Source organism: Lampris incognitus, chromosome 4 (assembly GCF_029633865.1).
Source record: "Lampris incognitus isolate fLamInc1 chromosome 4, fLamInc1.hap2, whole genome shotgun sequence".
Taxonomy (NCBI): domain Eukaryota; kingdom Metazoa; phylum Chordata; class Actinopteri; order Lampriformes; family Lampridae; genus Lampris; species Lampris incognitus.
The window spans coordinates 19656397-19672144 of record NC_079214.1 but is presented as its reverse complement, the minus strand read 5'-3'; the positions used below and the strand labels follow the sequence as shown (position 1 = coordinate 19672144).

General features: G+C 41.6%; 1 protein-coding gene across 1 annotated transcript in view; it reads right to left on the bottom strand.

The window, feature by feature from the left end:
- Nucleotides 1-1295: 1295 nt before the first annotated feature.
- Nucleotides 1296-15748, bottom strand: part of znf710b (zinc finger protein 710b) — a 61447-nt gene continuing 46994 nt past the window's right edge. The window contains exons 2-5 of the mRNA XM_056278606.1: nucleotides 13556-15130; nucleotides 10827-11018; nucleotides 7306-7477; nucleotides 1296-3205 (exon numbers count right to left, since the gene is read on the bottom strand). Of these exons, the coding sequence (XP_056134581.1) occupies nucleotides 3024-3205; nucleotides 7306-7477; nucleotides 10827-11018; nucleotides 13556-15088 (2079 nt within the window). The 5' untranslated portion in view covers nucleotides 15089-15130 and the 3' untranslated portion in view covers nucleotides 1296-3023. The remainder of the gene's footprint in view (nucleotides 3206-7305; nucleotides 7478-10826; nucleotides 11019-13555; nucleotides 15131-15748) is intronic.

The following is a 15748-nucleotide window of genomic DNA, read 5'->3' as shown; positions in this document are numbered from 1 at the left end:
ATGACAAGGGTGTAGGACATATGCATTGTAGAAAACCTCTTTGGACTTGTTAAAACTGTGGCACTCCTCAGATCATCCTGTCACTAGCTGCATTTCTACGGCATCCAGGAACACTTAACCCGCATAAACCACAGCAATTATTTGTAAATGGCTAGAATTCTTAATCCTTCTGCCAAATAGTGGACAGACTTCATAAGCCACACATGAGTCACAGCAGCTGGATGATTTGCAGGCCTAAATCTTTATGTTTTTAAACCCGTGTCTCCATAGTCATAGTCAAGAATTCCGTTTTCAAGCTTCTTGAGAAACCTGGTAACGGAAATAAAAGATTTCCAATCATAGAATACACTTGCCTCAAAAATGACCGGCACTCTTTTGTTATTGCTATTACCATTATTATTATTGTTATCATCATCATTCATTATCCAAACAGCTTATCCTTATTCAGGATCGCAGGGATGCTGCAGCCTATCCCAGCAGTCATTGGGTGGCAGGCGGGGAGACACCCTGGACAGGCACACACACACACACACACACACACACACACACACACACACACACACACACACACACACACACACACACACACACACACACACCTAGGGACAATTTAGTATAGCTGATTCACCTGACCTCCATGTCTTTGGACTGTGGGAGGAAACCGGAGCACACCCATGCAGACACAGGGAGAACATGCAAACTCCACACAGAGGACGACCCGGGACGACCCCCAAGGTTGGACTACCCCGGGGCTCGAACCTAGGACCTTCTTGCTGTGAGGCGACCGTGCTAACCACTGCACCACCGTGCCGCCCTCATCATCATCGTCATTACTATCATTATTATTATTTAGTCCACAGGAAGCATTACCCTGGCTCTCACAGGACTGAATAACTTCTTTGCACTTATACTGATATGATGCTGTTAAACAGAGACCTTTTTAAACACCACTGATCACCACAGGGACGGCAGCAAAACGGCTTCCCAGGACAGCAGTGCTTCTATGCATGTCGCCCTTTCTGTAACTTATTTTGTAGTGTGCAGAAATACTAGCGGATAAATTTAATATTAATTTCATGTTGTCTAAACTATGCCTTCTCCTTCAGTACAAGCAAGAGAAAAAGTTTAAACCCTTCAAAACTGTTCTGGAAAGTTCACTTTGCTTTCCACGGGGTTTTTTTTGTAAAACATTTTTTTCGCTAGCTCTATTTTCTTCACCGTAACTTGTTGGATATGTGATTAAATCTGTATGGCCTTGAGCGTTGTACTACAGTGTTACATCATGATTAATTTGGACTAAATTTGGACAACTTGGATGAACCCTGAAATGGTGACAGATTAAAACACAGGCTTTCATGCTTTAAACTAGAGAACCTTTATTAAATAAGTCATGGTAAATTTCCATGAGGCCTCCGTTTGATATTCCTCATTCAAAAAAAAAAAAAGAAAAAAAAAAAGGAAAAAAAAACCTAATATACCATTTCTCTGGTTTAGTGTGCATATCAAGGCTGACCTGCATGGCAGGACAGGGGGAGCTGACTCTTTTCCCCAAAACATAACTAAGAACAGCAGGACTGGTATCAATCCATTTTCGATTTAAACAACTGAAAAATTAACTACAACCTGCCAATTCTTTGACAACGACGGACTACATGTTCTTCTTTCTATTAATAGGTATGGATATGTTAACCCTTTTAAGGTCTCTAATTCTCAACCTTTTTTTTTCTTTTTTTTTGTCAAGTCTAAGGGTGCGTGTAGGTTCATTAAATTGTGTAAATCAAAAAATGAATTGAACCAGCACTGAATTTAACAAAGTCCTGAAACTACAAACATTAAAAAAAAAAAAAAAAAACATACTGCTGAGTCTCCGTACAAACTCCTCATTCCTCAAACCACTTGCAAATTGACAATTGAAATATCCATATCAATGAAACTGCAGTTTACAAAAGGCATACCTCTTCGTGTAAAATAATATTGCGGTTATGGGTGCCTGAAAGATTCTAGTATCTCGTTTCCCCAAGCGCTTCTGTTACTAATGGAGGACAGCTTTCACAGAAAATGACAGGATTCAATGGAAAGTGCATTGTACTGTTCGATCGCTAACTGTTCAAACCTTGAGCAGGACGCTCACTACGGGGGGGTAGGATTATTAATGTCAATCTAAACTGTGTGAAAACAGAAAATGGTGGAGAAACACACCGAATGCTGCACAATCATTTGTGCTTTACAAGTTGGTCACATTATTTTCTCGCATCAGCCGTCACAGGACAGTTGTAACTTTGGTAGTAAGTGCCCTGGCGAGGATATGGTGCACAGTGTCCTATGCAAGGCGTGCGCACACACACACGCGCACACACACGCACACACACGCACACATTGCAAGAGGGGCATGTTTCTGACTGAGAATAGGGCAGGAATGGGTAACTACTATTAGGAATCGTTTAGTAAGAGCATTCACACCTATGAATATGTTGTGACTATGCATCAAACGTTTGATATACAGTGAGTAAATAGCGGACACGGTGAAAGCGTAGTTGCGAACATATCTTTCTGGCACTTTAAGTAAAAAATATAAGGGCATACATTTTTTTTTGTGAATGATGAAATGGTAAACAAATTTTTCGCACATCAAATGCAATTGTGATGGCTCGGCGACTGCAACTTTTTTCTTTTTCTTTTCTTTTTTTTTCTTTTAAATAACTGGTACATACACACAACATACAGATTTGACAGTCCATCAGAAAGGTGTTGAATCGGTAGGGAAGTAATTCCAAAAAGGAGCTCCAGACCATGTCAACAGTCTCAGCGTCTCTGTTTGCAGCAACAGAGCTGAAACGTCTCCTTTGAAGTGCGTCTCCTTCCCGGCCTCTCATCAGTCTTCATTAGTTCTGGGCTCTTGGAGGAGGCCAAAACGGAAAAAACAAAAAACACCCTAGTGTCTTCCAAAGCCCAGACAGCAATTTGCAAATTGTTTCTGCCTCAGAAACAAACAGAAAATTTTTTTTTATCTGCTTTGTCACCACTCATGGCGTAGTGTAGTTGCTTGTATCCTTCCCAAAGTTGTAATACTCCTCCATGTCCTCCATGTTTGCCGTCGTGAGTTTAGTGAGGTTCTGGGAGCTGCCATTGTCCATATTGTTTGGTGATGTAAAGTTGAAGTTTTGCCCTTCATATTCCCCCTGACTCTCCATATCTGGAAGCACTTCTGCAAAATAGCAATTAAAAAACGATTAACGAGAAACATTACCAAAGCTATCTTCTATCAAATAAAAACAGACTGCTAAAGGGCATGTGTAAATGGCAGTCTTTCACAGCAAAGGGATTAAAAATGAGATCCAGGATTGGAAATCTAAGGGATTTCTGACAAGAGTCCTCATGTAGTCATTGTAAAAATATTAAGTCCCAGAGCTATGCTGCCACATGCGGCACAATATAGTCACCATCTGTGTCACTGCCTCCACAATGGTAGATACCACAAGTTGTGGCAAACCAGATTTCGCATTAGTCAGTCAATCTGTCCTGCATTTTATTAAAACTGGGGTAAAAAAAAAAAAATCCTGATCAGTTTTTTTTTGTGATAAGCTTACTCTGCTAGCAGAATTCCTAGCATATTCTGTGCAAAACAAAACCTGTAAAAAACAAAGTATGATGTGATCAAACCAACATATAAGTCTCAGTAAAGGAACTAAAGCATGTACCCCGTTACCCGTCCAAACAAAGACATCTACAATCCTGACAAAAACAAAAAATGCCAGTTTGATAAAGCACGAGCAAGCAAGTGAAGCTGCCTTTTCTTTAACTGTGTCTGTCAAATAAATACCTTGTTTGGAAAAGAAAAACAAAAGATGTGCTTGTATCCCGTTTGGGGAAAATAACATTTGTAAACAATTAAATGGGGCAGTAGAGCCCAAAAGTAAGAAGTGGTTTTAAGACCACAAGGTCACTGGTGTGAATCCTGAACCAGCTGTGAAAATCAGGGGGGAGAAAACTTAATAAGTGCCTTTCACACATAGTTCCCGGTAAATCACTGGGATAACCTTTCAGGCACCGCTAGTGATTTTCACTATTCACACATGCAGCCACATTCAGGAACCTATTCTGTCTTGCGCCTTTTCACACATGCCATGGCAATGCCAGAATAGACGGGGCAAGGGACAGTCCAGCAGAGGGCGGTAATGCGACACTTATGGATGCCAACCGCCATAAAACGCAACAGAAGGAGATGGGCCAAGGCCGGATGTATGTATAACCAATTAAACATTAAACAAGACATCTCTTATTATATTCTTATTATATTCAGCAACAGCTAACTGTTTCTCACAGCTGCCTATCAATTTCATCCTCTGTGCGGATGTTTCGGAATCTGTCCCGCTTCCAGACATTCTTGGAAAAAAAAAAACCTGAATTGCAGTTATCAAACCACCAGCGAGGCAAGGCAACCGACGTGGATTCAAATGTGTCGTCAGCGAAGTCTTGTGATTGGTTCGCTCGCTCCACGTGACAGCACGAAACCCTTCACGTGTGCTTCCCTGCAAAGTCACTGCTTTCATTCACAACACAGCCTGACCGGCATTTTCCCTGAAACGTTACATGGTCTTGAGGTGGGAAATTTGTGGTACAGATTTCCCTGAATATCGATACCTGCTCCCATTCACACATGACCCCCATGCAGGAAGCGTCCCCAAACATTCCAGGGAAAGACTGCATGTGTGAAAGGCATATTTGTCCCCCCCACCCCCCATTCCCTCTACAACTGCTGCCAACATGCCCCTGAGGGGGACACTTAAGTGATACAACCTATGTGAATAGCCCCCCCCTTCCATCCAATCACAATGTTTCACATTTGTGACCTTTTTAATTATTTAGTTACAAAGGTCAAATCACTTTTTGCACTAGGACTTTCATTAATTTAAAAATGTATTTTGTCAAATTGGAGAATATGTCCTTTAAAAAAAAGACATCTGCATATCAGTAAAAACACTTTCTTGGCAAAACAGCACATCTTTGTGAATTTTCCTGTTTCAGCCCCATGAATGACTAAATCGTTGGTAATTTATAGAGGCATTTGTCAATATGTTATTCTCTTGATATATTCATAGATTTTGAACATGACAAAATGTTCTCAGTTTTTACCCATTTTTTTCCACATTTACGACTGTTAATACAAAATGACAAAGGATATAAAAAAACCTTCAGTAAATTACTAGGTATTTGTCTTGGGAAGCACCATGTCATATTTGGTGGCTATGTCTGCAAACCAAGTTTCAAAAAAGTTTTTTTTTTGTAAACAGAGAGTACATTGTTTTGAGAAAATGGACATTTTGACTGATTTTTATTCACTTGGTGCAGTATGTCTAAAAAGGTAAGGACAAATACAATGTGCTGTTGTTTCTGATTATGTTTTGGTGTATCTAAAGAAACAATAGAACTTATAGATGCAAAACAATGTAATATCTTATAATCTGGCCAACCAACCAAAATCGCCATTTTCACTAGGGGTATCCCACCGTCAGCCCTCATTTCTACTGCTGAAGCTGCTCAGTGGGCAGTTCCAACATGTTAATGTACACTACCGTTCAAAAGTTTGGGATCACCCAAACAATTTTGTGTTTTCCATGAAAAGTCACACTTATTCACCACCATATGTTGTGAAATGAATAGAAAATAGAGTCAAGACATTGACAAGGTTAGAAATAATGATTTGTATTTGAAATAAGATTTTTTTTACATCAAACTTTGCTTTCGTCAAAGAATCCTCCATTTGCAGCAATTACAGCATTGCAGACCTTTGGCATTCTAGCTGTTAATTTGTTGAGGTAATCTGGAGAAATTGCACCCCACGCTTCCAGAAGCAGCTCCCACAAGTTGGATTGGTTGGATGGGCACTTCTTGCGTACCATACGGTCAAGCTGCTCCCACAACAGCTCAATGGGGTTCAGATCTGGTGACTGCGCTGGCCACTCCATTACCGATAGAATACCAGCTGCCTGCTTCTGCTCTAAATAGTTCTTGCACAATTTGGAGGTGTGTTTAGGGTCATTGTCCTGTTGTAGGATGAAATTGGCTCCAATCAAGCGCTGTCCACTGGGTATGGCATGGCGTTGCAAAATGGAGTGATAGCCTTCCTTATTCAGAATCCCTTTTACCCTGTACAAATCTCCCACCTTACCAGCACCAAAGCAACCCCAGACCATCACATTACCTCCACCATGCTTAACAGATGGCGTCAGGCATTCTTCCAGCATCTTTTCATTTGTTCTGCGTCTCACAAACGTTCTTCTTTGTGATCCAAACACCTCAAACTTGGATTCATCCGTCCACAACACTTTTTTCCAGTCTTCCTCTGTCCAATGTCTGTGTTCTTTTGCCCATCTTAATCTTTTTCTTTTATTGGTCAGTCTCAGATATGGCTTTTTCTTTGCCACTCTGCCCTGAAGCCCAGAATCCCGCAGCCGCCTCTTCACTGTAGATGTTGACACTGGTGTTTTGCGGGTACTATTTAATGAAGATGCCAGTTGGGGACCTGTGAGGCGTCTGTTTCTCAAACTAGAGACTCTAATGTACTTATCTTCTTGCTCAGTTGTGCAATGCGGCCTCCCACTTCTTTTTCTACTCTGGTTAGAGCCTGTTTGTGCTGTCCTCTGAAGGGAGTAGTACACACCGGTGTAGGAAATCTTCAATTTCTTAGCAATTTCTCGCATGGAATAGCCTTCATTTCTAAGAACAAGAATAGACTGTCGAGTTTCAGATGAAAGTTCTCTTTTTCTGGCCATTTTGAGCGTTTAATTGACCCCACAAATGTGATGCTCCAGAAACTCAATCTGCTCAAAGGAAGGTCAGTTTTGTAGCTTCTGTAACAAGCTAAACTGTTTTCAGATGTGTGAACATGATTGCACAAGGGTTTTCTAATCATCAATTAGCCTTCTGAGCCAATGAGCAAACACATTGTACCATTAGAACACTGGAGTGATAGTTGCTTGAAATGGGCCTCTATACACCTATGTAGATATTGCACCAAAAACCAGACATTTGCAGCTAGAAGTCATTTACCACATTAGCAATGTATAGAGTGTATTTCTTTAAAGTTAAGACTAGTTTAAAGTTATCTTCATTGAACAGTACAGTGCTTTTCCTTCAAAAATATGGACATTTCAATGTGATCCCAAACTTTTGAACGGTAGTGTATGTAATGTGAAAAATGGCGTCGCTGAAAGAATTATATGCATCCATCTTCCCCAGATATGTCAAAGTATAATAATAATTAAAAAAAGAAACAAACAAGTAAAAGAGAGCAGCTGGCGTTACCTTGTCCCTCAGGTGAGACATCCATTCCATGCTTGACCTTCATGTGCCTGCTGAGGTTGCCCTTCAGATTGAACTTACTGGTGCAGTAAGGACACTTGAAGGGCTTACTGCCAGCGTGGAGGTGCATGTGGCCAAGAAGGTTGTACATTCTGTTGAAAGACTTGCCACAAACCTAGAGAGAAAAAAAAAATATATATAAAAATAAAAATATATAGAACTTAAGACTACTTCGATGGATAGCCTATGACAGACATTTTATTCAGGCACTCTTGACCACAGGTTCAAACAATGGATTCCAAGTGGTATAACAGCATTATGTGCAGCAATAAAGGATGGGAATGTTACGAGTTTCCGGGAGCTGAAAAAAAACTATACATTAAACAACCAAGACTTCTTCAGATATTTACAATTAAGGAACTTTTATGACAGAAAAAAATACAGCACAATGTAAACTTAGATAAAAATGGAATAATTAGAACCATAAGTAGTGTTTACAATTCAAAGAAATTTAGAATAATATCTACATTATATCAGCACCTAATGAAGAGAAGAGGAAACACAACATTATATGTAAAGCTGAAATAGGAAAAAGAACTAGATGTGAACGTAACAGAAGATGAATGGTTGCATATTTGGAGAACACAACAGTCTACAACATCTTCTCGTACCTGGAGAGAACATTGTTGGAAGAATGTAATTAGATTCTTTATTACACCTAAAATTAAGAATAAATATTTTTCTATAGCACAACCATGTTGCTAGCAATAAATGTGGGGCAATAAATGTAGACCATGTATTTTGGCTTTGCCCTGAAATTGTACAGTTCTGGGAAAATGTTCATATGGTTGGTTATTAATGAAATCCTGGGCTATGATATACCTATGTCATGGATGGTACTGTACTTTTGGAAATATTACAGGAGATATTGTGTTAAGAGAAGACAGATATTTGTTGAAAATCTTGTTGGCAGCTTGTAAAAAGGCCATTAAGAAAGGTGGTACAAGGCAGAACCACCAACACAGGATGAATGGCTGAAAATAGTGAAAGCATTATATGATATGAAATTATTGACTCACAGGATAAAAACTCAAGAGGAGCAACATCGAGAGAAATGGGAGAAATGGACGACGTGTACATGTCGATGACTAGATAAGTGAATGGTGCGCTGAATATGTCACAGAAATGTGCGGACTTTGCGGAGACGGTGCAATCCAGACATTTTTAAGGTTTTTTTTCCCCTTTGGTGTGTCTTTGTGTAATGAAAAAGCAATAAGAAACAAAGTACGTATATATATATATATATATATATATATATATATATATATATATATATATATATATATATACACTACCGTTCAAAAGTTTGGGATCACCCAAACAATTTCGTGTTTTCCATGAAAAGTCACACTTATTCACCACCATATGTTGTGAAATGAATAGAAAATAGAGTCAAGACATTGACAAGGTTAGAAATAATGATTTGTATTTGAAATAAGATTTTTTTTACATCAAACTTTGCTTTCGTCAAAGAATCCTCCATTTGCAGCAATTACAGCATTGCAGACCTTTGGCATTCTAGCTGTTAATTTGTTGAGGTAATCTGGAGAAATTGCACCCCACGCTTCCAGAAGCAGCTCCCACAAGTTGGATTGGTTGGATGGGCACTTCTTTGAGCAGATTGAGTTTCTGGAGCATCACATTTGTGGGGTCAATTAAACGCTCAAAATGGCCAGAAAAAGAGAACTTTCATCTGAAACTCGACAGTCTATTCTTGTTCTTAGAAATGAAGGCTATTCCATGCGAGAAATTGCTAAGAAATTGAAGATTTCCTACACCGGTGTGTACTACTCCCTTCAGAGGACAGCACAAACAGGCTCTAACAGGTACTATTTAATGAAGATGCCAGTTGGGGACCTGTGAGGCGTCTGTTTCTCAAACTAGAGACTCTAATGTACTTATCTTCTTGCTCAGTTGTGCAACGCGGCCTCCCACTTCTTTTTCTACTCTGGTTAGAGCCTGTTTGTGCTGTCCTCTGAAGGGAGTAGTACACACCGGTGTAGGAAATCTTCAATTTCTTAGCAATTTCTCGCATGGAATAGCCTTCATTTCTAAGAACAAGAATAGACTGTCGAGTTTCAGATGAAAGTTCTCTTTTTCTGGCCATTTTGAGCGTTTAATTGACCCCACAAATGTGATGCTCCAGAAACTCAATCTGCTCAAAGAAGTGCCCATCCAACCAATCCAACTTGTGGGAGCTGCTTCTGGAAGCGTGGGGTGCAATTTCTCCAGATTACCTCAACAAATTAACAGCTAGAATGCCAAAGGTCTGCAATGCTGTAATTGCTGCAAATGGAGGATTCTTTGACGAAAGCAAAGTTTGATGTAAAAAAAATCTTATTTCAAATACAAATCATTATTTCTAACCTTGTCAATGTCTTGACTCTATTTTCTATTCATTTCACAACATATGGTGGTGAATAAGTGTGACTTTTCATGGAAACACAAAATTGTTTGGGTGATCCCAAACTTTTGAACGGTAGTGTATATATATATATATATATGTACGTACACACACACACACACACACACATATATAAAACCATGGAATAAAAGTAGGGGACACGTTTCACGTTTTCATAGAAAGAGACACTAGAGTATGCCTACACACAGTGACTGAGACCGTTAAATTCTGATAGGAATATCATTTACGTTTCCATGTCCGAATAATGAAATGACAAAACATTTTCAGAAGTAATATTATTCCCTCACGTAAGGGTAACCTCTGTGGGATTTTCTTTGAATATTTCCTCATCAAATTCGTTGCAATAACCAGCGCTTTCTAAAAACCTATTTCATTAGTTTCCTTCTTGCAAGTGTTATTCAGTGATTTCAACTTAAATTAAACTAAATTCAGCTGAAGCCAAATTAAACTGAATGAAGCAGATCATTGGGGTTCCCGTTTTTTTTATCGATTTATGTTGATTAGTATGAGTTGTCACATAACCCAGTGTATATTAATAAGAAAAAAAAACATTTTGAGAAGTGGTTTTTTTTGGGGGGGGATTTTTTTTCTCCCCAATTGTATCTGGCCAATTACCCACTCTTCCGAGCTGCCCCGGTCACTGCCCCACTCCCTCTGCCGATCCGGGGAAGGCTGCAGACTACCACATACCTCCTCCAGTACATGTGGAGTCGCCAGCTGTTTCTTTTCACCTGACAGTGAGGAGTTTCGCCAGGGAGACGTAACATGTGGGAGGATCATGCTATTCCCCCCAGTTCCCCCTTCTCCCCGAACAGGTGCCCCAGCCGACCAGAGGTGGTGCTAGTACAGCGACCAGGACCCATACCCACATCTGGCTTCCCACCCGCAGACAGGGCAAATGTGTCTGTAGGGATGCCCGACCAAGCCGGAGGTAACACGGGGATGCGATCCAGCGAGCCCCGTGTTGGTAAGCAACAGAATAGACTGTTACACTACCCAGATGCCTCGAAAAGTAGTTTTATCAAACTCAAATACTCGCCTTGCACTTGAATGGCTTGACGGGCAGGTGAACGATCATATGGGTCTTCAGGGTCTGTTTCTGGATGAAACTCTTGAAGCAGACGTGACACTGGAAAGGCCGGATGCTGTTGTGAATGAGCATGTGTCTCTTCAGGTTGGCAGACAAGGTGAACTCTCGCGAACACACGTCACACTTATGGCCTTTCATCCCCTGAGAAGTACAAATGCAAGGAAAAAGGTCAGTCAGAGCCGATTTAACTGAAACCCTTAGTTCATCCAAAAATCGTCCAAAAAGAAGGAGTTGAATTATTCATTCTAAAGACAGAGGTGCTATCTGCCCCTTAAGTGGTGAAGGATTAAGTAAGTGCCTGCCACCAGGCCAAAGAGCAGGTTAACCATTACCTTTAAATAGACTCAACTCCCCCATCTAAAATCAATTGGTTAAATTATAATTTTTCTGCCACAAAACTTCTCAGCATGTCTTCATGGAAAAAAAAAAGATTAGTCTAGCCGATGAAACTCTGAGGGCCAACATTTGTGTCATATTCACTTATACAAAGTGAATGTTAACTGTGATTCCAGTGTCAGTTGTCTTAGACAATATAATTTAACAGTTCTCATGTCCTGCCCATAAGGCACTGTTCATTCTCTTCACAATATCAACATATTACAGTAGCCATCTTAGTTTTACCAATACCGATCTGCACATTAAACCAGGAAGTACTCTTGGTTAGCTGTTCTAATTCCATGTCTCATATATCCTCATCCATATGGTATGTACAATGTATAACCACTGGAATAAAGTATTAAAAGAGGAGACAAGAGCAAGGCTTGAGCATGGGTAGCTGCATATATGTGCTGCACTCCACTGTGGCCTACACACTGCACTTTGGATTCAGGTTAAGTTAAAAGCTCAATCAGTTTCGGAGTGAGCACATGGACAGTAGGTTACTAAAAATGTTAAATAGGGACTCTCTTTAATTATAAGTCACTATTACGCAGAGAGACAGCATTAGAACAGCCAGATAATCCTGGCAGACTGACAGTCCACCCACCGTCTGCACTACAAAAATATATTTATCTCCCGCCACCAGGGGGAGCAGTGAATAGATGCCAGACTTACTAGAAACAAAAATTAGTCACAATGGAGATCATGCTCAATATTTTGGCCGGATTGCAAGTGTCTTGAGAATGTGATTTGATTCTGTGATCAAAGAAGTCTTACTCAGATTATGATAGTGTCTGTTTGGCCATTTTCCGTCATCTCGGAGTAGAGCTAAGATAATGTCAATAAATGCAGTATTCTCATATTCTTGTGTTTTTGTGTGTCTGTGAGGTGTTGAGTAAGGGCCTAGTAAATTTCTTGGGAGTGTCCTGCCCAAATTGTGAAATAGGGAGTGTGAATGACAGTTTAAAACGTATGTATATTTTAGCCTGTCAACAAGGCCCCAATTTCATTAAGAATAAAGACAAATAATAGTCCTATATGAAATAGAAAAAAAATCTGTTCCTATTCCAATAGCTTTCTTTCACTGTAAGTGTGTTTAGGAATAGACAGTTGACATTGAATCATTATAGAAGTTTCATTAAAATGAAGGTTAATGCGGTGTATAAGATGGTATTATGTATTTCCAATACCACTGAAAATGAACAGACTGCCTATTCTGCTTCTACACTACAATGTCCTTCCGTCATCCTGGTATGTTGACCTGACAAGGCAAAGACCTGATTCACACTCATAACGTGGTGTGGAGGCATACTTCATTCTGATATCTTTCATCTTTTGTTTTGATTTGCACAGTACAGATTGGGTGTCCAGGCATTTCCTGGTGTACTGAATAGTGAAAATGTCTCCTTCTGCAATGAAAACAAATATAATAAAGAATGAGCTAAAAAAAGGTTAATCAAAGCAATCAAATATGATTTGAAAAAGAATTTGTGTCATTTGTATAGTACTGGACAGTTGGGCCATGAATATGTTTTCACCAAAGCTAGTGACAACCTTCTACTTCATGACATCCTAAAGATGCTCACTTGACAGCGAATGGGAGATTGAGGCAGGGTGTTTTACTCTAACATAGGCACCCTGTTTTTTCAATGTCAAAAACTTTCACTCAAGTCTCTAGATAAATTACTGTCAATGGACTAGCTTCAGGTTTTGACTCGTAATGACATTTAAGATTAAATTCCTAGGTCCTCTCTGAAATGTTTGGCAAATCTCATTTTTATTCTTATTATTTTCTTTATAAGATCAGTTTTGGTGCATGAGCCTGGGCACTGTGTGTAGACCATGTCTTTTCTTTAGATGCCACGCCTTGTCTGTTCAACAGGCAGCCTAACTCATCAGGCCTCTAATTTCCAAATCAGGTTTAGTGTGGAATTTTCACTGAGTACATACATCCAACATGAAGACATAAACGGATGTAGCATGGTGGATGGATGCCTGCCCAGGTGTGTGCTCTTACCTGTCTACTTCACTCAGATCTCAGTGGGTGAAGGACAGATGATGACACTGAGGATGGCCCCTTGGGCAACAGAGGTGTTAGCCACCCTTTGATGATCCAATAGTGCCTTTCTCTTTTAATTTTTGTCTGTTTTAACTCGCCACTACATTGTTTCTTTTAAATGACAAAAGCACAAGCTAAGCAGTCTAGTGAGGTATAAAACACAATATTTACAATGTGTCTGTGATTAGAGCAGTCAGTGACTCTGGGTAGGAGCAAAAGTGTCGGGTGGCGGTGTCAGTACCTTGTGAGTGAGCGAGTGCTGCCGCAGGTGGTGAAGCTGAACAAACTCCAGGCCGCACTGGGAGCAGGTGTAAGGCCGTGGGCTCTGGTGTTTCAAGAGGTGGTTCTGGAGCTGGCTACGGTAGGCAAACGACTTGTTGCATTCTGTGCACTGGAAGGTATGAGGGCCCTGGTGGCTGGTCTGGTGGCGTTTCAGATGGGCATAGGTTGGGAACTCCATGCCGCACTGCGAACAGACATGGCAGCGGCCACGCTCATGCTTGGCCTCATGGGCACGTAGCTCGCTGGGGTAGGCGAAACCACGACGGCAGAAGCGGCAGCTATAGGGCTTGATGTCAGTGTGCTGTAGCATGTGGCGCTTCAGGTGGCTGGTCTGGGTGAAGCCCTTTTTGCAGACTGTGCACTTGTGGGGCCGGGTACCCTGATGGGTAAGCAAGTGGGTTTGAAGATGACTAGGCTGCTTGAAGAGCTTCCCACAGTGGGGGCAGGCATGTGGCTTAATGCCATTGTGGCCCAGGATGTGTGTGACCAGGTTGTACTTGGAGGTGTACGACTTGTCACACATGCGGCACTTCCAGCGCTTCAGGCCATCTCCTACATCCACACAGTACGACTCGTCGATTTGGATGTTAATGTCCAGCCTGTCCACCCTGCGGCCACCATGCCGGCGTGGAGGCTGGTGATGTTGTTGCTGTTGTTGCCCTCCCCCTCCGCTGTTCCCGTCTGTCCACATCATGCCTTGGCTGTTGTCCTCGTACTCGCCCCCCATAGCCATTTCACCCGAGTCATAGCTGCCAACCTCACTGGTCTGGAAATAGCTGCTGATGGCCTCTTCCTGTTGGGTGGGCTTCATCATGCTGTTCCCCTGATGTTCTACCTCCTCCTCATCCTCCCGCCCACCTCGACTGTGACCTCCCATGCTACGCTGGCTCTGCACCGCTCTGTGGCCCGGCTCCCCGCCTCTGTGGCCCACCTGGGAAGGAGGAGGGTGCCCATGTGCATTGGCTTGCTGCTGGGTAGAGGTGTCCCGTTCGCACTCCACACAGTTCTTGTTGGAAACTCTGAGGCTGGCTGGGTCTACTTGCACTAAACCACCTCTGGGAGCCAGGTTGTTCAGCATGTGGACACACGAAGCCATCCCAGAGTTCACCCCTTCTCCTTTCACATGGGACGAAGACCCATCACCGCCTTGGACACTGTGCCGATCAGGACCAACCATTTTACTGTCAGGATGTTGTGGGGGGCCCTGTTGCCACCTCCTCTGGCTGCAGCTGGGTTGCATCTGGCCGTCTTCTCCCAAATTGTCTCCTAGGTAATCTCCGTTGGCTCCAATAAGTTGGTCTGCGTATTCGTAGTCAACTCCGTCTACTGGTGGTGCTGGGGACTCTTTGGGTTCACCGGTGTAGAAGCCGTTGGGTGCGATGGTAGCGCCAAACACTTCATTCTGGGAGATAAGACCTAGCACGGCAGCCTGGGCCAAGGACAGCACAACGACCGGATCTGTCTGTGTGCCTGCGTCCACCAGCCTGGCCATTACCTTGGGCTCACATCTACCCAGGCGCCGGCTCGCCTCCTCCTGGAACAAAAAACAACAGAAGAACAAGCAGAGTCAGACATTAACACTGCAGGGAAGCAATTAGCAAATATCTTCTGAGACTGAAAGAATTTGCCCAAATTAGGCTTAGGTGTCAAATGCAAAGGGAGTCCGTAAATATTAAAGAAAAAAATTACTCCGAAATGATCTATACAACTGTTCTTTCTCCATATGTTATCGTGACTGAAAGGGACTCTTTTTCATCATTTTGGTTAATTTCTAAGATTATGGTTGGTGGCCACCAACAACACAAGTGTGTCTTGTGAATAAAATAATGAAAGCAAACGAAAACTTATCACTTTGCTTTACTGATCATCACCTCATCACTATTTAGTTTAAGGTATTGTTAAGCTATGATTGCGAGAACAATCCATGCAAAAATCAATACAGGACACCAGCTTCAGCTGAAGACAGTCTTCTAATAACACTTACTTTTTTAAGTAAAATCATACAGAAAAATTATGACACCTTCGAACAGATTTACTTCCCTAACACACTGTCCTTAAACAGGAATGTGTCCTTCATCCGATCTAATCGAATAATGACATAGGTGTCGAGGCTCATCCTCCAATCAGAATGTCTCTGAGCCAGTTGTCAAGA